Genomic DNA, 24,445 nt, shown 5'->3' on the forward strand with positions numbered 1-24,445 from the left:
GAAAGACTCTCGTTTCCCCATTGTCTGGTCTTGGCATCCTTATCAAAAATCAATTGTACTCGTTTCCACCGGCTGCAGTAACAAAGTAGCACAAACCAAGAGGCATAAGACAATAACAGCAACTTGTGTCCCAGAGTTCTGGAGGCTAGAAGCTCACAATGAAGGTGCTGACAGGCCAGATTCCCTCTGCAACCTGCAAGGGAGTCTTTTCCTGCCTCTTCCTGGCTTCCGCTGGTTTGCAGCAATCTTTGGCCCCCCTGGGATTACAGCAGAATCACTCCAATCCTCCTTTACAGGACGTCCTGTGTCCACACTCAATGGCTGTCTTTGTATGAGGACTAGTCATCCTAGATTAGGAACCTGTCCTACTGCGTTATGACTTCATCTTAACTAATTATATCTGCAATGACCCTATTTTCAAAGTTCACGTTCTGAGGTACTGCTGTTGCTTGGTTTATTTCCCCCAACTCTCCCTTACTCCTAAATTTGAGATTATTGAGTCAAAGCATAAGATAATTTTCCAGCTCCTCAACTGTGGGGAGTCCCACAATATTTGAGGTTATAATCAGTATCGCATATTATTATTTTCATATTTCTAATGCCACACGGTTAAATGTCTTCTTAGCTACGGTGCCCGCACACGACAGTGCAGGGGGTAGTGTCAGGAGCACCAGTTTTACTTGCTGAGTATGTGGAAACATTAATTTTATATAAAAACAGACATGAATATAGTATAGACTATGACGGCAATGCATGAGTGAAACACTTGCCATAATCTCATGCACACTGATTTTTCTTTTTGTTAGTTTCAAATATAAGAATGTTGCCCTGGCTGGTTTGGCTCAGCGGTTGGAGCATCGGTCCTCCGACCAAAGGGTCCTGGGTTTGATTCCCAGTCAATGGCACATACCTGGGTTGTAGGTTCAATCCCTGGCCCTGGTCAGGGTCGTGCAGGAAACCAATTGACATGTTTCTCTCACATCAATGTTTTTCTCTCTCTCTCTCCTCCTCCCTCCCTCCCTTCTACTCTATCTAAAAATCAATTTAAAAAATCCTCAGATAAGGATAAACAAAATATACAAACGCACCCTGCTTTAATAACTCGTGAGGCTGCACACTGAGAGGTGCCGCTTACAGGCAAGACAGTAAGTAAGGGAGCTGAAAGGGGTCATAAGAAGGCATGAATTGTGAATGGTACAATTTTAAATTATACTACTTATAATGTGTAATTTTATACCTTAATGGAACATTTTAGCTTTTAATAGGTCAATGTATCAAGCATCCCTGAGTCGTGACTCACCCTTAGGTCAGCCAGTGGCCGGGCTCCTTCCCCATCCCTGCAGTGCTGCCGTCCTTGCTGGGAGCCAACGGTCAGTCTGTGACCTTTCCAAACTGTTCTGGTGACGTGGGCATCCCTGAAGTTTCTGAAACTTCTACTCTGTCATCTCTGTGATCAGCTAGTGACCTGAGACATTTTCTTAAATGTCTGGCTCCAAAAGTACCCATAAAGGTAATGGCCCTGTAAAGGTAATGGCCCTTCTAACAGATGCTGCCTAAGAAAGCCACCGCCGCTGGGAGGGCTGAGTGGGCCGGAACCTAGGGAGCACCTGAACCAGTCTTGCAGGGCACCACTAACTCCGGCACAGCTATCAGCCGACACTCCTGCGGACAGGGGCTGCCCTGGCACCAGCACCGCTCCAGGCACGAAGCCGGCTGGGAAGGAGGGTGGCGCTGTCTGCACAGCCCCGCCCCCCTAGGCACAGCAGCTCGCCCCCACCCACACGCCCCGCCCCCTAGGAACAGCAGCTCTCCCCCACCCGGTCGCCCCGCCCCCCTAGGCACAGCAGCTCTCCCCCACCCGCACGCCCCGCCCCCCTAGGCACAGCAGCTCTCCCCCACCCGCACGCCCCGCCCCCTAGGCACAGCAGCTCGCCCCCACCCACACGCCCCGCCCCCTAGGCACAGCAGCTCTCCCCCACCCGGTCGCCCCTCCCCCCTAGGCACAGCAGCTCTCCCCCACCCGCACGCCCCGCCCCCCTAGGCACAGCAGCTCGCCCCCACCCACACGCCCCGCCCCCCTAGGAACAGCAGCTCTCCCCCACCCGCCCGCCCAGGCGCTGAAACAGCCAATCACCTCCTAGAGTTCTGAGAAGGTTTACTCCAATCTCTCTTCCCAACTTCCTACTCCATTATTTTGCATGATGTCACCCTCTGCCCCTTGCCTTCCAAGTTAACTACCTTCTCCACACCTAACTGGGGTCTGCTCTCTCCACCCTCCACACCAGGGCCACTGGGGGAGCTGGGGAAGTCACACAGCCTGTGAACTGGCTCCTACTTCGCGTCCGAGGAGCACAACCCTGCCTATTCTAGTCCCATAAACGATGCAAGCTTTTCCCTTGTCCCACATAACGTTCCTCTCCACTCCCCACAAAGGGCACACCCACACTGCCCCAGACTGTGCAAGCCCAGCAATCTCAAGGAACTAAGAACACAGAGGTACCTTCCTCCACTTCGCACTGCTCCGCCTGGCCCTGCCCCCCGCGGCATACGCGGGCTCCTCAGTTCGGAGGAACTGTCTCCACGGCCTCTAGGTCTGTGCCTGCCTGTCTCTCCATCACTTCATGTAACCAGATATTCCTTCACCTCTTCACCAAGCCACTTACTCTCATCTTTGAAGCAGAACCAAAAACATGTCTTGACCCAGGAAGCCCGACCTGGCTGAGCCCCTCAAGGGCTCCCTCACCCCCCACAACCTCAACCCATACAACCCATATGGTCATCCGTTTCTCCAGGTTTGTAGGGCCTTTTCAGTTTGATGTGACCCGTCTGCAACGGTGCCCCGGACAACCACTCCTGCTGTCCTACGTGGTCCCTTCCCGGCTTCCCGGCAGCACTGCGCTGCTTCCCCTGCGCACCTCCTACCGGTTTCCTCTGATGCCCCTTAGATGCCGGTGTTTGCTGCCGGCTGCATCCCTGGTCCCCTTCTCTTTACCGAGCTGCTCTCTGAAAAACCTGAGCCAGGGCAGCCCCCCCCCCCCCCCCCCCCCCCCCCCCGCTTCGGTTCTGTCCCCTCACACAGCTGCGCTCCTGTCTCCTAAGACTGGCATCTCCAATGCAGCGTGTAAACCCAGCCGGCAGCTCCGCTCCCCTCCCCTCGTGCGCCACACCTGAGCACATGGTTTTGGTTCTGCTTCCAGTCTGGGTGCGGAAGGTTAACATCCCTGGAGCTTATGTGCTAATGGGGAGTAAGAAACAAATGAGTAAATAAAAAATATTATTTCATATAATGATTACGCTACAAAAAAGAACAGAGTAACTGAGGTGGGGTGTGTTTTAGATATGAGATAAGAGACCTGAACAAGCAATAGCCTTCTAAAAGACTTCCACATCTTGGTCCCGCCCTCCCCAAGTCCACTGTCCACCTTGCTTCAAGATTATGCTTTTGAAAATGTCAATTTGGTCACATTACTCTCCTGCTAACATCTTTGGGTAGTTCCCCACTGCTCATACGAAGCAAACTTCTTACTACAACAAATGGCCTTTCCTGGCCTGAGACACCCAGGTCATCTCCGTCACGCAGATTTGAGTGCCTACCATGTGCCAGGTGCTACTCCAGGTGAGAAGGACCCAGTGAGAACAGGGCACACAAAAATCCCAGTACTCATGGTGCTCCTCACTCTGAGAGATGTAATAAATGAATATGCAAATAAGTAAACAAGAACTTTAGATAATGACAAGTGATATGAAGAAAATAAAATGACCTAGTGAAGGTAAGTAAAATGGTCAGGGAAGGCCTCTTAGAAGTGATCTTTGAGGTAAGGTCTGAATGATGGGAAAGAGAGAAGTCTCAGGAAAGAGAGCTCCAGACAGAGAGGAAAACAGGTGCAAGGCTGCTCCTTCCAAATGCGGAGCCGGCGGAGTGCGCAGGAACAGAGAGCAAGCCCTGGCGTGTGGCTGGAGCCCAGGACGGAGGAGGGAGGTCTGAGTGGGAAGGTGGCTAACGCTGGGGCGTGGTGCCGTCCCTACGTCATCCCGATTTGCAAAGGAAGTACGGTGGATGCTTCAGACACAGCAGTCTCTCAGCCCCTGGCCTCCCACTCGGGGCTCCTACTCTCTGCAAGCCCGGCTGAGAGCCTCTGGGAAGCCTTCCCTGACTCCCCTCTCTGCTACCCAGTCTCCCTCCAGCTCCTTCATGCCAGGGGTGCAGCAGTTCTGCAGGGCAGACAGATCAGGATGCACCCCAATTACTACGCATACCTCTGCGTCGGCCGCGGCCTGGGAGCCTCCTGAGGCTGTTTCCCCTCTCAGGTTCTCACCATCTCTCCAGATACCAAAGAGGCATTTGATAAAGGAAAACTATTCTCTACCAATAACAACTATCAGAATGTGTTTGACAGAAATTAAATCTGTTGATATATGATTCTTTGGAGCTATTCTATCATAGCAGCTACTTATACACTTGAATCTGATTTTCAATCACTGATTCAGCAAATATTTATATAGCAATTTGTGCCAGGAGCTGGGGACACGGCTGTGAGCAGAGAGACATCTCATCTTTGCCCTTAGGAATATATTTTCTACCAGGGAAGTCAAACAAATAATTCTCCAATTGCCTACTTGTACCAGGAATAAGTCCTATGAAGGAGGAATACTGGGCCATGAGTGTATTTCCCAGGGAGGCCCTGCCTACCTGGGGTCGGGAGAGGCTTCTTTGAGAAGTGACAATGGAACTGAGCTCTGAGGGATGAGTCAGGACCAACAAGGAGGGTGAACATTCCCCACAAAGCGTACTATACGTTCCAGGTTTCCAAGGCAACGTCAAGTGTTTAAGGGCAGTGTGGTGGAAGAACAAAGACAGACGGTTGCACAATGAAGCGCATCTCAATTCACAATGTGGCAGAAGACCGTCTGGAACACGGATCTCGGGTAGCAGCATAGATTCCCCTACTCACTGAGCAGTGACTGAGGTTTACTGTCTCTCTGCCAACAGTACATGGAGAAATGGAGAAAAACCAGGAATGGCAATACTGAAATGAACTGCCTGAACCCTCTAACACATATACCATTCCGTGGCTCTTCATATTATTTTGTGTCATAAGTAATTGGTAAGAACCATTAACAAAAAGTACCAAGTACTACAAAAAAAAAGAGGTTGTGGGCACCGTGCGAACACATGATTTATGGGCCTGCATTAGGAGACAGCTCCCTGAGGCTGGTGCTCACATCCACCTGTGGATTCAGTCCAGCAGCCAGCACAGTGCCTGCCTCCCTCCAAGTCCCGAGAGAGTGGATCCTGGTGCCTGGCCTCCTAGTTTATGTCACTGACGCACACACCCTGATCTGAGGTTGGTTGGCAGAAGCCTCCCTGAGAGACAGAGGAACTGAGGAAACAAAACAGTTCATGATTTTTTTTTAGAACAAAAGGAATTTAAAGCAATCAAAACGGGGGAGATATCATTTAGAGTAATTTTAGAATACTGGGGGTAGTGGAAGGAGCATATGATTAAATATATTCAAGAAATTTAAACCTAAAGAATTTGAACAAAAGTTAATAACAAGTTTCCTGGCATCAAAAGTGGGGGCACAAGGGAAAAAACAAAAAGAAAGTTCCAAGGTTTAGACTTCTCGACAGCATCTCTAAGGAAAAGAATGTTTCTGTGGCACCAAGACAGACAGTGTGGACACAGAAGACAATGAGCTGAGAAGAGGAGGTGCTGGCTGGGACTGGAATGAACAACATATTACTCCCCAAGGTCCAGTCTGTCTCCTTGTATCTCCAATGTGCCAGGGGTGTCAGGGAGCTTGTAGGATCTGCCAACATTACAGGCACAGTGGCTCCCTGGGGTCCAGGGAGCAGGAAAGGCCTCGTGGTTTTAAGGTAAAAGAAGCACAAACCCTTCTGTGCCTTTCTTTAAATATCCAGTGTTTCAGCTCCTTCAGGCAGTTTCCAAACTCGTGAAAGACTACAAACATCCCAAGGAAGGACAGCCAAGAAGAAACTCACCATTAACTGTCTCAGGAAGAAACCTTACCTTCTACAAAAGCAACACCAGTCAGGAGAGTGAACTATCTTGGAATCTGACTCTTCGATTTCCCTAAAGGTGACATGACCCTGCTGTCAAATAGCAACTTTGCTTCGTAATACTTTGAGCGTCACGTCACGAATGAACTGACAGAGGGTTCTGATGAAAGCGACCTCTGTGGCCAATGACCTAACCTCCAAATCCAACCAATCTCACACTCCCAGTCGGTTCCTCCCTAAGGACACTCTCCTGCCTCTACTTCCGTATCATCCACTTCCCAGTTCACCTTGGTCCTGTCTTGCCAGCTTTTTGCTCCCTAACTCCCTTGGGGGTGGGGGGGAGCATGACTCATTGTCCAAGCCCTCAGTCTTCTCTTCTACCCACGTGAATCCCTCCGAGAACACGCCTCCTCCTCTAGACTCACCTACGCCAGCAGCTCTCAGCCCGGAGATTCTGCCCCCATTCCAGGGGGCATCTGGTAATGCCTGGAGACATTTTTGGTTGTTAAAACTGGGGGAGGAGGCTACTGGTATCCCGTAGTAGAGGCCAGGGATGCTGTTAAACATCCTGCAATGCTCAGGACTGCCCCCAACAACAAAGAATTATCTGGCCTCAAATGTCAACCGTGCTGCTGTTCAGAAACCCTGATCCACACAGTACATTGATGACTTTAATTCATTCATCACTTCATCTGAAAAATATATTATTGATCTAAAACCTGCTATGCCCAAGTCACTGGGTAGGGAGTGGGGGACAGGGGGGGTTTCAGGGGGACTGCAGGTGCAGGGGTTAACCTGACGTGCATTATGCCCTGAAAGAAAAAGCATCTACCTGGAGGACGTGAGCCACGCCTCAGTCTAAACCAGGCCGAGTTCTAACCATTTCTGGGGTATCTCCACATGCACATGTCCCGAGCCAAACACTTTACCATGTTCCCTCTACCCACCTTCATCACCACCTAACTCATTCACTGTCCTATATTCTCTATACCCTCTATCATATCCCCCAAAACATCAAGCCAGAAATCCTGTCGAAGTTGAACTTCCTCTTGTCTAACACTGACTTCAAGGCCAAGTCCTTGTGAATTCACCCGGATTATATTTCCTAGACCTACCCCCATACCCCATGCCACCAGTCTCCTTCACTGCCCCTAGCTCAAGATGCCCTTTGCAGCCTAGTGCTTTGTAACAAAGAAGCATTTACAGTGTTTCTGTTACTGTTTTCAAAGTAAGAAATGTGTTAAAGGCAAATGGGGGTTGTGGAAAGAACATGCTTTGGGGTGAAAAGATCATTTGGAATTCAGTCTCCATTCACTAACTAAGTGACCTTGAACAAGTTACTTACTTCCCTGAGCCTCAGTTTCTCTCTATAAAAACAGACAATACCAAAATAACAGGTTTCTTTGCAAAGATAATGGAACCTGATGTATTATCACAGGTTTTCACTGTGATAGCTATGCAGATATTATAACTGAGTTTAATCTATATATGTTTTATGCTGTATGTACTTAAATATTAAATTTGTATAAACTGAAAATACAAACAATAATTAGAGTATTGTGCTTCTGAAATCTGCTAGGTTCCCCTGGAGCTTTTTAGATATAAACTAATTTTTAAGATCTTCAATAAAAACTTACTTGAAAAACGAACTCACAGCAAAGTAAAGGAATGGGTAATTTTAATAACAGCAACAGTTGTTTTATTATTATTTTATATAAGGCAAGCCCAGATGACATACAGGAACATATTTCAGTAAGCCAGAAAGCAGGCTTACTTTCAACCCTCTTACCCAAGCAAAACTGTTCTTAATTCACAAACTTAAAACTCCCCAAACAGGTTTCCCAGCCGTGTATTCACCGTGGTGCGAACCCAGCAATAGAGGGCTTATCACACTTACTTGTTCCATGTAATAAAAGTTGCTCTCTGTGTTGAAATGCCAAGACCAACAACTTGATTCATCTCTATTCCTGCAGCTAAAAATAAAGATGTATAAAACATTTTTAAAAGCCAATGAAGTTTTTCTTTATAAATTATAGTATGGAAAAGAAATTATTGAGCATAATCTTTAGGAAAAACATCTAGGGTTAGCATGTTTTCTTTTCCTTTTTATTGTTTCAATATTATTTTGTATTGGCATAGCACTTAGACAATCACATACCTTACAAAGTGTTCCCCCTGCTATTTCCAGTACCTACCTGGCATTTAAAATTTTTTATTATTATTATTATTATTTTTAATTTAATTTTTTTTCTTTATTGATTTTAGAGTGAGGGGAAAGGAGAGGGAGAGAGAGAGAAATATTGAGGAGATAAAACATCGACTGGCCACCTCCTGCATGCCCCATACTGGGGATTTGACCCACAACCTGGGCATGTGTCCTGACCGGGAATCAAACCAGCGACCTCTTGGTGCATGGGTCGACACTCAACCGCTGAGCCACACCGGCCAGGCAAAAATTTTATTGTTTTAGAGAGGAAAAAGGAGAGAGAGAGAAACATCGATGTGAAAGAGAAACATCAAATGGCTGCCTCCTGTATGCACCCTGACCGGGGATTGAACCCCAACCTAGGTGTGTGCCCTGACCAGAATCAAACCCATGTTTCAGTACATGGGATGATGCTCCAACCAGCTGAGCCACACCAGCCAGGGCCCTACCCAGAATTTTAATAACACCATCAGAGCTAATAAAGAAAACATTACCAAGATGATTCTGTAGTATTTTTTTTAATTATTGTCATATTCCAATATTAACAAAATTGCTTTTGTCTTTAAATGTTTGAAAAAACAAACACTATTAAAAGTAAGTCAGACCCTGGCTGGTTTGGCTTAGCAGTTGGAGTATTGGCCCAGGGATCAGAGAGTCCCGGGTTCGGTTCCCGCTAAGGGCACGTACCTCAGTTGCAGTTTGTCCCTGGCCCCAGTTGGGGTTGTGTGGGTGACAACCACTCAATGTGTCTCTCTCACATCGATGTTTCTCTCTCTCTCTCTTCCTTCCTCTCTCCCTCCCGCTCTATCTGAAGATAAATGCAAAAATGTCCTCGGGTGAGAATAAAAAAAGCAAGTCGGACTGTATTTTTTTTCTTGATAATACTAAAAGAATGGATCTCAATTTAAGCAATGATCAATCATAACAGAAGCTGGTAGATGGCAATAAAGGAAAATCCTCAGCGGAAGCAGTATCGTTATTAAAATTCAGATCTTATTTTCCACACAAACAGATGCTAGGATACAAACAATGAGAGGTTTTTTTGGTCTAAATGTCTTAAAATATAGCAAGTTTTTTTGTGATGCTATTTTTAAAAAGCATTTCGCCTGGCTGGTCAGTGAATTGAGCATCTCATCCCATGGACTGAGAGGTCACGGTTGGATTCCTGGTCAGGGTACATGCCCAGGTTGCAGGCTCGATCCTCAGTAGGGAGCACGCAGGAGGCAGCCAATCAATGTTTCTCTCTCACATTGATATTTCTCTCTCTCTCTAACAAAATTAATAAAAACATAAAAAAATAAAAACAAAGCATTTTTTCACCACTGGACAATCAGAGACAACTTCAATTTGAACAGAGGAAGACAAATCACCCCCTAAACAATCCTCCTTCCAAAAATACTTAACCTGAACCTAACCATGAGGAAATAATCAGACAACCCCAAAATGCAGGACAGTCTACTAAACTGGTCTGTAGTTTTAAAAACTGACAATGTCACGAAGAACATGCTCTACATTAAAGAAGACTATACAGATTGACTGCTAAACGCAATGCCTCATCTTTGGTTGAATTCTGGATTAAAAACAAAAGGTTAATGACTGGAGTAATAGGGGAATATTAAGGACTGAGCATTAGAAAATACTACTGTTGTGGATTCTGAGAAAGAAGATACCCATCAAAAAAGGCTCCTGGTGGCTAACTAGGCTCAAATTTTCAAAAGCAGAGAGCTCTCGTGCAAATGGCACTTGAGGAGGCAGCCTGCACTGTGAATTCTGCTGGTCAGCCCTTTCAAAGGAGTTCCTGGAATCCTGTTTCAGCCAACAGGACTGAGGCTTTCCCCATCCATCAGAGCTGTGCAGCTATATCCCCATCAACATCTTCACCAACCAATCAGAGCAGTTCCATTCTGATCTATTAGGACAGTGCCTTTTGGACTAATCAAACTGTGAGGATTTGGAGTCCTCATTTGCATGAAGAAAGACCTATCAGGAACCAGGGGCAGGGATTTCTGTCTACATAAGCCAGCTCCCCTCTGGCTCTGGGAGTCCACTTACTAAGGACTGAAAACTGTTTCCTTTGCTGGGCTGCCACACTGAAGATGTCACCAGAGCAGAGGTGAGCAGAATAGCGCAGAAGAAAGCAGACCAAAGCAGAAGGGCTAGGAGCAGGGCTGTCTAGCTGGAGAGGAGCCTGGGCCGCCTCACAACTGTGCTGTTTCCACAGTTATACTGTATCACAATTGAGCTATTTTGTACTAAAGTTTCCTTCTTCACTGCACCCCAAATGGGACTTGCTGGTGTTGAATTGGTGCCAGTGACCAGTTGACACTATACTAATGTTCAATTTCCTGTGTGATAACTGTACTGTGGTAACATAGAATACTCCTTTTCTTTGGAAATAATGCTGAAGTATTTAGGGATAACAGGTTATTATGTCACAACCAATCCTCAAATGGATCAGCCAAAAGGGTTCATAGAGGATGATACAGTGGATGTTGCAAAATATGTCTGAGTCTCAGAGAAAGGAATACAGGCATTCAGTGTACTGTTCCTGAAATATTTCAAACCTAAAAGGTGAGAAGGTGTAAAATGAAGGAAAAGACCTTTCAGGATATACATTTACAAGTCATCTTGTACTATATTCGTTAAAAAGGTTGCACTGAAAACATTTTTAAAGAGTTAAGATAGCGGACCATGGCTGCAGCCAGGAGAGCCCTTTGCATCAAGAGGCCACACAGGAAAAACAAAAACATGTTTTACATTAAAGGTTACTCAGTTGTAACTCCTGCCAGCAGGAACTGTGTGTTGTAATTTTGTTTATAACCCGCTGGTATTTTGTACACAACAGGAAATCAAAGGGGCACTAGCTACAACCTGAAATACAGAAGAAAGATGAGCCTTTAGACTGCGGCTGAAAAAGACCTGAACCAGAGCACAGAGTGCTACTACCTTTCCTTGAGAAAGCGGTTCACTATAAACTGCAATGTCCCCTGAAAAACACTGGGCAAGTGTTGTGAAAGAAAAACAGCAAAACGGAGTTGGATATTGTCAGGAGAGCAATCTAACAATGGAGCCAGCAGGCCTCCGGGAAACTCAGATAGCTTTGAACTGGGTGAAACCAAATGTCTACATCCTGATATCATTTCTAGAACTGGCTCTACATCACTGAACTCTGTTAAAAAATAAACTTTTCAGGGGGGATGGATGAGATGAACCAAAGAACTTATATGCATGTATGCATAACCAAAGACATGGACAACAATGCTGGAGGTGGGAGGGTATCTGGGGAGGGGGGAAACACCTGTAACAAAAATAAATTAATAAAAATTGGAAAATAAATAAACTTTTCACCTACCAATAGATATAAGCAATGAATCACATATAGCATAGTGGAAGTCCACTTGCAAGCACCAATCACAGTTCTTTCAAAGCAACTATGTAACCCTTTGGAAGGTCTCCTTTTTCTGTCTTCATGAACTCTGACCCTTTCTTTCATGTTTGAACACAGGGTTTCTAACAAAATATATGTTTCTGAACCCCAAGTAACACTTTTGTTTGCCTTGCCATTCTTGGTCAAAACTGACACTGTGACCCCAATAAAATACTACATGTATAATCATAACTTAGGAAGCCCACAAAATTCTATAGACTCTTCAGGAAAACTCTTATTACAAACAAAATATACCTTACTATTTTTATTTTAAAAATCCAATTACCTTTGACGGATTCTTTTATTACAGCAACAAATTGAAGCCAGAGAACATCAGGATCAATTTCAACCCAGCCAGGTTGAGGACAAAGACTTTCTACCTATGGAAAAGACAAGATTTAGTAAAAACAAAATGAGATCAAGTCAGTGTGTCTGGGTCTCAAGATGACTGGTTAATATCATTAACAACATACTTTTATTTATTATCTAATTTATTTTGATTGTTAAAATGGAAAAATATTTATATGAAATAAGAGAGGATAATACACCAAAGTAACAGTTTTCTTTAGTTCATAAGTTTACAGAAGATTTTAGCTTTCTTTATCTTTATTTTCCAAGTTTATTTTTATTTTCTAAGTTTTCTGCAATGAAGATGTGTTGTAGAACCAATGGTGTCTACACATTGTCTCTACGCGTGTCTACACGTCTCTCTCACATTGATATTTTTCTGTCTCTCTCTCTCCTTCCCACTCTGTCTGAAGATAAATGTAAAACTGTTCTTGGGTGAGGATTAAAAAAAAGAAAAGAAACAAACAGATCTCACAAAGTCTATTCCTTTCCTATTAAATAATATTTTTCTATGTAAGACTTTTTGTAATACCACAGACTATAATGGCTCAACTGCAATAAACACTTCCTCATCCCAAATAACTCCATGTGGATATCATCATTCAAGCCTACAAACCTTCAGACTTGATGGTAGCACCCCGGAGTCACTTCCCCACCCTCCGCCAATATCCCCAAACATGTCACAATAGTGAATTCAAACCATACTAAAATTAGATCAAGAATATAATCAAAGCTAAGAAAGTTTGTTTTGTTGATTAAAAACAAAAGGCAGATTCTTTTCGAGATTGTACAGAGGATACAGAGTTGGCATTCCGCCGTTTTCTTTGGAGTGGCCTCTGCACTATTCTTTCCAGCAAGACGTGAGCTACATGGTTTCTTCACAGGGGCATGCTGCTCCACAGGGCAACAGGGCAAACTTTCTTCAGTTTGAAAAACTAAAAACATCAAATATTCACATATGGGATTTTCAACTCTGAATACTATTTTAGGATATAACACCAATATTTAGGAGTCCATGAAAAGTGTGGTTTTTTAAATATTTTTTATCACTTTTAAATTTCAATTACAATTATACGTTATTAGTTTCAGTTTCAGGTGTATACACCAGTGATTAGACATTATATAACTCGCTAAGTGATCATCCCAATAAATCTCACACCCATCTGACACCATACATAGTTATTAGAATGTTATTGACTTTACTCCCTATGCTTTATATCTACATGACTATTCTGTAACTACCAATTTGTACTTTATAATCCCTTCATCTTTTCCACCCATCCTCCCAATCCCCCTCCCCCCTGGCAACCTTCAAAACATTCTCTGTATCTATGAGTCTGTTTCTGTTCTGCTTGTTCATTTATTATTATTATTGTTTTTTATTCAACTGTTGGCAGATACGTACTTATTGTCATTTTATTGTTCATATTTTTTAATCTTTTTTTTCTTCTTCTTAAAGAAGAGCCTTTAATGTTTCATATAATACTGGTTTGGTGGTGAACTCCTTAGCTTCTTTATATCTGGGAAGCTCTTTATCTGTCCTTCAATTCTAAATGATGGCTTTGCTGGGTAGACTAATCTTGGTTGCAGGTCTCTGCTTTTCATCACTTTGAGTATTTCTTGCCAATCACTTCTGGCCTGCGAAGGTTCTGTTAAGAAATCAGCTGACAGCCTTATGGGAGGTCTCTTGTAGGTAACTAACTGTTTTTCTTTTGCTGCTGTTAAGATTCCCTCTCTGCCTTTAAAATTTGGCATTTTTATTATGATGTGTCTTGGTGTGGACCTCTTTGGGTTGATCTTGCTTGAAACTCTCTGCACTTCCTGGACTTGTATGTCTACTTCCTTCACTAAGATAGGGAAGTTTTCTGTCCTTTTCTTTTCAAATAGGTTTTTAATTTCTTGCTCTCTCTCTTGTCCTCCTGGCACCCCCATGATGCAAACGTTGGTACGCTTGATGCTGTCCCAGAGGCTCCTTATACTATCCTCATCTTTTGTATGTATGTGTTCAGACTGGGTGTTTTTTGTTTATATTCCAAATCACTAATTTGATACTTGGCTTCATCTACTCTACTGTTGATTCCCTGTAAATTATTCTTCATTTCAGTTAATGTACCCTTCATTTCTGACTGGTGCTTTTTTATGCAGTTGAGATTCTCACTAAGTTCACTGAGCATCCTTATAACCAGTATTTTGAATTCTGCATCTAGTACATTTTGTTTAGTTCTTTTTCTAGAGTTTTGTTCTATTCTTTCATTTGGGACGTTTGTCTCCTCATTTTGGCAGCCTCCCTGTGTTTGGTTCTATGTACAGTGATACCTCGGTTCTCGAACATAATTTGTTCCAGGAGGACGGTCGAGAACCAAATTGTTCGAGAACCGAAGCAATGAAACCCAATAGGAAATAATGGAAACTGGATTAATTCGTTCCAAGCCCCAGAAAATGCCTATTTACTGGCCTAATTTGTATATAATATGTAGAAAAACATAAGTCTCAACAAGAAATAAAAGTGTACAGTATGTCTAAGGGTTAAATTCAGTGTAAAGCGTGACTCTCTCCACAAAGCGTGACTCTCTCTCTGCACTCACACTGATGCCGCAAGCCAGGCGCGCTGGGCCGAATGAACGCCATTCGGCTCCACTCGGCTCATCTCGGAAGTTCGAGTTCCAAATATTTGTTCGGATTCCGAGACAAAAGTTTCTCGAATCTCCTGGTCGAATACCGATTTGGTCGAAATCCGAGGCGTTCGAGAACCGAGGTATCACTGTATTAGATAGAGCTGCTATGTCTCCCAGGCTTAGCAGAGTGGCCTAATGTAGTAGGTGTTCTGTAGGGTCCAATGGCACAGCCTCCTCAATCATCCAAGCTGGGCACTCAAAACGCATCCACTCCCCCATCCCATGTGGGCTCTCTACACCGTCCTCGTGTAGTTGAACCTTAATTTCTGTTGGCATGTCAGTGGGAAGGATCTGCCTCCAGGCCAATTGGCTGCAAGGACTGGCTGTGATCACCAATCTCCAGCCACTGTGGAGGATCAGCTATACAGGAGCCCTCCGCACAGAGTAGGACTTATTTCAGCAGGGTTCTGGTCTGCTGAGTCTGCCATTTGAGTGTGTCACTGTTGGAGGTGGTTGTGTGGTGGTGTTCTGATGTGCTCTAAAGCTGCCCACTGGTTGACTGTCTCTGGGGCCTCTTAGAAGGTACAGGCCAAGGTGCAGCCACCGCCTGTGTTTTGCCCCAGGCCACCTGACATGAACTACAAAGCAATCTGCAGATGGCTACTAATTGTGCTGGGCTTGGAGGTGGCATGATGAGGCCAAGCTGTGAACCAAGGTCAGCTGCTACCGATGCTGGGCCTGGGGCCGCTTAGCAAGAGGTATGGAGCTCCAGGAGGCCAGATGTGCTTGATGAGAGATTTTAAGAAAATCTGAAGCATGAGCCAAGATAGGCTTTTGTACGGAAAAGCCACTGGAAACAGGTTGGGTGGGCCTGAAAGTTGGGTGGGGCACAGTGGAGCCAGGTTGATGGAGTCTCAGATATGGTGCCCACCTGCCAGCTCTTTGGGGGAAGGGCTCATCAAAGAAATAGTGGCCTCTGCCAGCACTTCTGTCTGGGAGAAAGCTGCGCCCCCCACCCCCCCGACACACACACACACACACATAGCTCTCTCTCTTATACTGAACAATTCAGTTCCTCCCTGTGTATCTCTGGTAACTTCGAGCTGCTGCCCCTACACTGGAGCTCTGAAGGAGCGAGTCCGAGTAAGTCTTGTATGGGCCCTTTAAGAGGAACTGCCTGGGCCCTGACTAGTTTGGCTCAGCGGTTAGAGGGTCGGCCTGTGGTCCAGAGAGACCCGGGTTTGGTTCCCGCTAAGGGCACGTACCTCGGTTGCAGTTTGTCCCCAGCCCTGGCTGGGTCATGTGGGAGGCAGCCACTCGATGTGTCCCTTTCACATCGATGTTTCTCTCTCTCTCTCTCTCTCCCTTCCACTCTATCTAAACAAAAAATAGAAGGGTGTCCTTGGATGAGGATAAAAAAATTTTTTTTAAAAGAGTACTGCCTGGGATTCTAATAGCCACAGCCTCACTCAGCCTCAATTCCCACTTGTTTTTGCAGCCAGAAGTTATGAGGGCTTCTCTTCCTGGCACTGGAACCCTGGGCTGGGGAGCCTGGTGTGGGGCTGGGACCCCTCGCTCCTTAGTGGGGGGTCCTCCCCGGCTGGTAACCCTCTCAATTTTTATCCACCACATGAGGGTGTAGGACCATTCCATGTCTCCGCCCTTCCTACCAGTCTCAAAGGTGCATCTGCTTTAATTCCCTAGTCGTAGGACTTCCATCCAGCTCGATTTTAGCTGGATCTGAATGATGGTTGTTCTGTAGTTTCGCTGTAATTTTAATGTGCTGTGGGAGGAGGCGAGCACCATGTTTACCTATGCCGCCATCTGACCAGAAGTCAAGAAAAGTCTTTTTTAAAAATAAATTCTAGAAAAAGGCTGAAAATGTACCTCTGCTGTTAAAAAGTGGACATCAAAAGAAATAAAACTGAGGTCTTCTGAGAGGCCTAGCAGTAGCCTGCCAATGTCAGGGTCCCTGCTTCAGGATTTCAATCGTAACGAAAAGACCAACACAGCCTATTTTGTTCCTGTCTCTAAATGGTGATCTTTTCAGTTGTCCTTTCTCTTTTTCTAAAAGCTATTTATTTAGCCCTGGCCAGTTTGGCTCAGTGGTTAGAGCGTCGGCCTGCAGACCAGAGTCCCGGGTTCGGTTCCCGCTAAGGGCATGTACCTCGGTTGCGGTTTATCCCCGGCCCCGGTTGGGGTTGTGAGGGTGACAGCAACTCAATGTGTCTTTCTCACATCAATGTTTCTCTCTCTCTCTCTCTCTCTTTCTCTCTCTCTTTTCCTCCCTCCTGCTCTATCTGAAGATTAATGCAAAATGTCCTCAGGTGAGAATAAAAAAATAAAAACATAAATAAATAAAAAAAATAAAAACATAAATAAATAAATAAAAGCTATTTATTTAGTAATAACAATCAAATACTATAGTAAAAAGTTTTGAGTTTCTAGTATATGTTCTTTCCATCAAAATATTAGCAGAGGCGCAATTTTCGATTGAGAAAATAAACATAAGTTCTACGTCTAATCAATAGAGTCCCACAAAGCAAACTGAATTTCTAAAATGTTAATTAATGAGATTCAATTATTTATTCTGTACCCATGATGTAATAAATCAGATGCTGAGGAGCAGTGTAAGTTAACAAGACCATCTTTCCCTAAGAACTCAAACTGTCTGAAGGACCAGTTGTTGTTGTTTGTGTTCTTTCTAATTTCCAATTCACTGTGTTCCAATAGTTTTTAAGAAACAATTCATATTTGGTCAAGATGGCAGAGTCCATGAATGCTGTGCTCACCTTCTCCTATGACCACAACAAAATGACAACTAAGTTACAGAACCACCACCCTTGAGAACCACCTGAAGACTAAGTGAACAGAACTCCTGTAACTAAGGCGACAGAGCAGCAGCCAGGCCCAGACCGGAGGAGGGGGAGAAACAGGAAAGGCGCTAGCCTCTATGGTGCGGCAGTTGAGAAGCAGGACGATGTATCAGCTGTGTGGGTTCCCCTGAGGAGCAAGGGGTTCCGGCCCCACAGCAGGGCACCAGTTCTGGGAAGAGGAGTTCCCACAACAGCTGGCTGTGAAAATCAGTCGGGATTTCGTTTGGGTAAAATGAGGGCTGTGGTAGACTCGTACCCTCTTGAACAGCCCTAGCACAGACTCACTTTCTAGCCAACACTCACCCTAGGCTCCAGCAAAGGGACGGCAGCTCAAAGGGCACCGGGGACACATGGGGAGGAACTGAACTGTCTGGCTTCAGGGCGAGGTGAGAGGATAGCTCCCTGCCAGAGAGAAGTGCTGGTAGGTGTCTGTCTCTCTGTTAAGCCCACCCACGACCTAGCCTTCAGGCACACGCAGGTGCCAGATATGAGTTTATATCAACTTGGCTAACAGTTTGCCTCTCCTGGTGATTCCCAGAGACCTCGCCCTACCCAAATTACATAACAGCCCGAACCACCTTCAAGGGCTGTTCCTCACAAGCAGCTGACCTTCGACCAGGCTGCAGACATTCCTAAAATCTCTCAAATGTCCACAAACCCCAAAGAAGCAGCAAATGACCTCAGAGTGCCCTACACCTCCTGCTAAGTGGCCTCAAGCCTGGCTCTAGTGTCTGTCGGCCTCAGTTTGCAGTATAGCCCCACCCAGGTGCCTGCAAGCCCAGCACAGGTAGCTACCAATAGCAAATTAATCTGTATCTCCTACCAGGTGGACCCCTGCTAGACATAGGCAGCGGAAGAACTTGGATTGCACCAGACCAACTCCCAAGAGACCTCAGAACCAACACACCTGTTGACTGGCTTCAGATAACATCAGAACACCACACGATGAGCTCCACAAATGACAAACCAAAAGGGTGGGCTCAGTAGGCAGCAGAATGCTGCTAAAGCAAATCCAACTCCATGGTTGCAGCCCCCAAACAACTTATCTGCTGAAGTCACGGTCAGTCCACAAAGCCAGTCAGCCTGAGGATCAATCTCACACTGATGTGACAACAGCAATCCAGGCTCCACTGCAACAGGAGGGCCCACGCAACCTACACAAGGGACACACATAGAGATCCCAGCTTAGGAACAGGAGGGCTGTGCCACTGGGCCCAACAGAAAACCTGCTACATAAGGCACCCCTGCCAAGACTGGCAGACACAGATCTACCTAATATGTAGAAACACACAGAGTAACCAGAATGAGAAGACAAAGAAGCATGTCCCAAATTAAAGAACAGGATAAAACACCAGAAAAAGAACTAAATGAAATGAAGGCAAGAAATCTACCAGATGCATAGTTCAAAATAATGGTTAAACAGATAGATGCTCAGTGAACTTAGGGGAAAAATAGATGAACTCAGTGAGATCTTACACAGAAACAAAAACCATAAAAAATCCGTCAGAAATAAAGAATACAATAATTTAAATGAAGCATATATTAGATTGAATCAACAGCAGCTTAGATGAAGCAGAGTATCAAATCAGTGATGAGAAAGACAGGGTAGTAAAAACAACCAATCAGAAAGGCAAAAAGAAAAAAATAATTTGAAAAACGAGTGTGATTTAAGAGACTTCTGGGACATCGAGCATAACAACACTTACTACTAGGGGTACCAGAAGGAGAAGAGAGACAGCAAAGAACTGAGAACCTATTTAAAGAAATAATGATTGACAAATTCCTTAAGCTGGCAAAGAAAATAGACAAATATGGCTAGGAAGTAGAAAGTCGAAAACAAGATGGACCCATAGAGGCCCACACCAAGACACATCATAATTGAAATAACAAAGAATAAAAGTGGCAATAAATATCTATCAATAATAACCTTAAACATGAATGGAGTAAATGCTCCAATTAAAAGACATGGGGTAGCTGAATAAATAAGAAAACATGACCCTTATAGCCCTGGCTGATTTAGCTCAACAGTTAGAGCATCAGCCTGCAGACCAAAGAGTTGCAGGTTCGATTCCCAGTCAACAGCGCATACCAAAAGGCAACCAATCCTTGTCTCTCTCTCTCTCTCTTATTAATGTTTCTTTCTATCTCTTTTTCTTCTTCTCCCTCTCTCTCTCTCTCTCTCTCTCTCTATCTCTCTCTCTATCTCTCTCTTTTCCACTCTATCTGAACAAAATATCAAAAAATGTCCTTGGGGGAGGATAAAAAAAAAGGATAATCTCAAATAAACAATCTAACCTAACACCTAAAAATCTATAAAAAGAAAAACAAGCCCAGCCAGTATAGGTCTGTCTGGTTCGATTCCTGGTCAGGGCACATGCCCAGGTTGTGGGCTCAATCCCCAGTGAGGGGCATGTAGGAGGTGGCCAATCCATGTTCTCTCTCATCAATGTTTCTATATCTCTCCCTCTCCCTTCCTCTCTCTCTAAAATCAATAAAGAAAAAAATTATTTAAAAAATAAAAAGGACCAGAGTGAAAATAAATGACATAGAGACTAAAAATACCATACAAGAGATCAATGAAATCAAGAGGTGGTTCTTTGAAAAGATAAACAAGATCTATGAACCTTTAGCCAGACTCATCAAGAAATAAAGAGAGAGGACCCAAATAAATAAAATCAGCGACAAAAGAGTCAAAGTAACAACAGCCATCACAGAAGTACAAAGGATTGTAAGAAAATACTACAATTATATGCCAACATACTGAGAAATCTAAAAACAAAAATAGATAAATTCCTAGAAAGATACAATCTTCTAAGACTGAGTCAAAAAGAACCAGAAACTCTGAACAGACTGATAATTGCTAATGAAACTGAATAAGTGATTAAAAACTCCCAACAAACAAAAGTCCTGGACCAGATGGCTTCACAGGTGAATTTTACCAAACATTCCAAGAACGACAGACACCTCTCTTTCACAAACTATTCCAAAAAACTGAAAAGAAGACTCTCAAGTTCATTTTATGAGGCCAGCATTACCCTGATTGCAAAACTAAATGAAAACTTCACAAAAAAATGACAATTACAGGCCAATATCCCTGATGAACATAGATTCAAAAATCCTCAACAAAATATTAGCAAACCAAATTCAGCAACACATGAAAAGGATCATATACCGTGATCAAGTAGGATTTATTCCTGGGATGCAAGGCTGGTTCAGTATCCACAAGTCAATTAATGTGATACACCACATAAAAGAAATGATATTGCCCTGGCCAGTTTGGCTCAGCGGTTAGAGCATCGGCCTGCGGTCCAGAGAGACCCGGTTTCAGTTCCCGCTAAGGGCATGTACCTCGGTTGCGGTTTGTCCCCGGCCCTGGTTGGTTGTGAGGGTGGCAGCCACTCGATGTGTTCCTTTCACATCGATGTTTCTCTCTCTCTCTCTGTTCCTCTCTCTCCCTCCCACTCTACCTGAACAAAAAGTGGAAAAATGTCCTCGGGTGAGGGAAAAAAAAAAAACCTATACTTGTAAAATTATAAGATACTAAAGAAAAAAATTAAGAAAGATACAAATCACTGGAAGCATATATCATGCTCTTGGATAGGAAGAATTAACATGATGAAAATATCCATACAACCTAAAACAATCTATAGATTCAACGCAATTCCTATCAAAATAGCAATGGCAATTTTCACAGAACTAGAACAAATAATCCTAAAATTTATATAGAACTATAAAAAATCCTAGCTAGCCAAAGCAATCTTGAGAAAGAACAAAGTTTGAGCTACCATGCTACCTGATATCAAACTACACTACAAAGCTATAGTCATCAAAACAGCATGGTACTGGCATAAAAACAGACACATAGATCAATGGAACAGAAGAGATAGCCCAGGAATAAACCTAGGCCTATATGGTCAATTAATGTATGACAAATGAAATAAGAATATACAATGGGATAAAGACAGTCTCTTCAATAAATGGTGTTAGGGCTCTGGCTGGTTTGGCTCAGTGGTTGGAGCATTGGTCTGTGTACTGAAGGGTCTCAGGTTCGATTCCGGTCAAGGGCACATACCTGGGTTGCAGGCTCAATCCCTTTCCCAGGTCCTGGTGGTGCAGGAGGTAACCAATTGATGTGTCTCTCTCACACAGATGTTTCTCTCTGTCTCTCCCGCCCCTCCCTCTAGCCCAGAGGTTCTCAACCTGTAGGTTGCGACCCCTTTGGGGGTTGAGCAACCCTTTCACAGGGGTGGCCTAAGACCATGGAAAAACACGTATTTCTGATGGTCTTAGGAACCGAGATACTGCTCCTCTATCCGTCTCCAGGCGGGTCCGCCCACATCCAGATACACCACATACAACACGAGGAACCGTATTAAAGGGTCGGCATTAGGAAGGTTGAGAACCACTGCTCTAGCCCTTTCACTCTCTCTTAAAAAAAAAAAAATCAATGAAAAAATATCCACGGGTGAGGATTAACAAAAATAAATAATAAAAAATAAAAATAAATGGTGTTAGGAACACTGGACAGATACATGCCAAAAACTGAAACTACACTACTTTCTTAGGGCATATATAAGAATAAACTCAGCCCTGGCCGGTTTGGCTCAGCACTTAGAGCGTCGGCCCGTGGACCAGAGAGGCCCGGGTTCGGTTCCCACTAAGGGCACGTACCTCAATTGCAGTTTGTCCCCGGCCCTGGTTGGGGTCATGCGGGTGGCAGCCACTCGATGTGTCTCTCTCACATCAATGTTTCTCTCTTCCTCCTAATCTATCTGAAGATAAATGCATAAATGTCCTCAGGTGAGGATTAAAAAAAAGAAGAATAAACTCAAAATGTCCTGGCTGGTTCGGCTCAGCATCAGCCTGTGGACCAGAGAGTCCCGGGTTCAGTTCCCGCTAAGGGCACGTACCTCAATTGCAGTTTGTCCCTGGCCCGGTTGGGTTGTGTGGGTGGCAGCCACTTGATGTGTCTCTCTCACGTCAATGTTTCTCTCTGTCTCTTTCTCCCTCTCTCCCTCTCGCTCTATCTGAAGATAAATGCAAAAGTGTCCTCGGGTGAGGATTAAAAGAAAAAAAGAATAAACTCAAAATGGACTGAGGACTTAAAGGTAAGAACTGAAACCATAAAACTCCTAGAAGAAACTATAAGCAATAAACTCTCTGACATTGTTCTTAGTAATATTTTTTTAAAATATGTCTCCTAGGCAAGGGAAACAAAAGAAAAATTAAATGCAACTACATCAAACTAAAGAGTCTTTGCATAGGGAAGGAAACTATCAACAAAACAAAAAGAGAACCTCCTGTATGACAGAAAATATTTGCCAATAATAAGAGTTAACATCCAAAACATATAAGGAACTAATACAACTTAATACCAAAAAAACAAAGAAACATACTAGTTATCAGAGAAAAGCAAATTAAAACCACAAGAAGATACCACCTCATACCTGTGAGAATGGCTATCATCAAAGGCAAAGATGTGGAGATTGCAAACTGGTGCAAACACTATGGAAAACAATATGGAATAATAGCCAAAAAATTTAAAACAGAACTACCATAAGACCCAGCAATCCTACTTCTGGGTGTTTATACAAAGAATTCCAAAACACTAATTTAAAAATAAATATTAATTTCTATGTTCACTACAGCATTATTTACAATAGCCAAGATATGGAAGCAAACGAAGTGTCCATCAATAGAGTAAATAAAAAAGCTGTGGTACAGCCCCGGCCGGTTTGGCTCAGCAGTTGGAGCGTCGGCCTGCGGTACAGAGAGACCCGGGTTCGGTTTCCGCTAAGGGCACGTACCTCAGTTGCAGTTTGTCCCCGGCCCTGGTTGGTTGTGCGGGTGGCAGCCACTCGATGTGTCCCTTCACATCGATGTTTCTCTCTCTCTCTCTTCCTCTCTCTCCCTCCTGCTTTATCTGAACAAAAAAAATGGGAAAATGTCCTCGGGTGAGGATAAAAAAAAAAAAAGCTGTGGTACATATATACAATGGAATATTACTCAGCCATAAAAAAGAATGACCTCTTACCATTTGTGACAGCATGGATGAACCTAGAGGGTTTTATGCCAAGTAAAATAAGTCAAGCAGAAGAGAAAGACAAATACCATATGATTTTACTTATATGTGGAATCTAAAAAACAAAATAAATGAATTAAGAAAACAAAAACAAACTCATAGATACAGAGAACAAACTGCTGATTGCCAGGTGGGAGGAGATTTGGGGGCTGAGTTAAAAAGGTGAAGGGATTAAGAAGAACAAGTTTACAGTTGCAAAACAGTCGTGGGGATATAAAGTACAGCATAGGAAATATAGCCAATAATACTGTAATAACTAGAGATGGTGTCAGGTGAGTTCTAGACTTGTCAAGGAGATCACTTCATAAGTTATATGTCTAACTACTAGCTGTACACCTGAAACTAATATAATATTGAATGTCGCCCTGGCCGGTTTGGTTCAGCGGTTAGAGCTTCGGCCTGCGGTCCTGAGAGACCCGGGTTCAGTTCCCGCTAAGGGCGTGTACCTCGGTTGCAGTTTGTCCCCAGCCCTGGTCGGTTGTGCAGGTGGCAGCCACTCGATGTGTTCCTTTCACATCGATGTTTCTCTCTCTCTCTCTGTTCCTCTCTCTCCCTCCCACTCTACCTGAACAAAAAATGGAAAAATGTCCTCAGGTGAGGATAAAAAAAAAAATATATATATATATATATATATATATATATATATATAATATTGAATGTCAACTGTAAATAAATTTAAAGAATTGTTAAGACAATTAAAACAACATTCTAGGGGGAAAAAATACATACAAAATAAAATCCCAAATGTTTTATTATTAAAGCCAATAATCATGGAATTAGTCTGCAAAATTGCTACACGATTTTCTAAATCTTAGTTTCTTTATCTCAACACCAGTAGCACAGGAATCACACTTCAAGAAGCACTGCTG

The 24,445-nt window shown here is 43.9% G+C and overlaps 1 protein-coding gene across 5 annotated transcripts in view; it reads right to left on the reverse strand.

Annotated features, from left to right (window-relative positions):
* The window catches only part of GK5 (glycerol kinase 5), a 95,048-nt gene that overhangs the window by 68,653 nt on the left and 1,950 nt on the right, over nt 1–24,445 (reverse strand). For 4 of the 5 annotated variants that reach the window (XM_036243074.1, XM_036243075.1, XM_036243078.1 and 1 more), the window contains exons 2-3: nt 11,942–12,035; nt 7,920–7,995 (exon numbers count right to left, since the gene is read on the reverse strand). In XM_036243074.1, coding sequence (XP_036098967.1) covers nt 7,920–7,995; nt 11,942–12,035 — 170 coding nt within the window. Of the gene's footprint in view, nt 1–7,919; nt 7,996–11,941; nt 12,036–23,528; nt 23,548–24,445 lie in introns of those variants that run through there. The other variant, XM_036243076.1, reaches the window with a different exon arrangement.

Source organism: Molossus molossus, unplaced genomic scaffold, assembly GCF_014108415.1.
Source record: "Molossus molossus isolate mMolMol1 unplaced genomic scaffold, mMolMol1.p scaffold_m16_p_5, whole genome shotgun sequence".
Taxonomy (NCBI): Eukaryota; Metazoa; Chordata; class Mammalia; order Chiroptera; family Molossidae; genus Molossus; species Molossus molossus.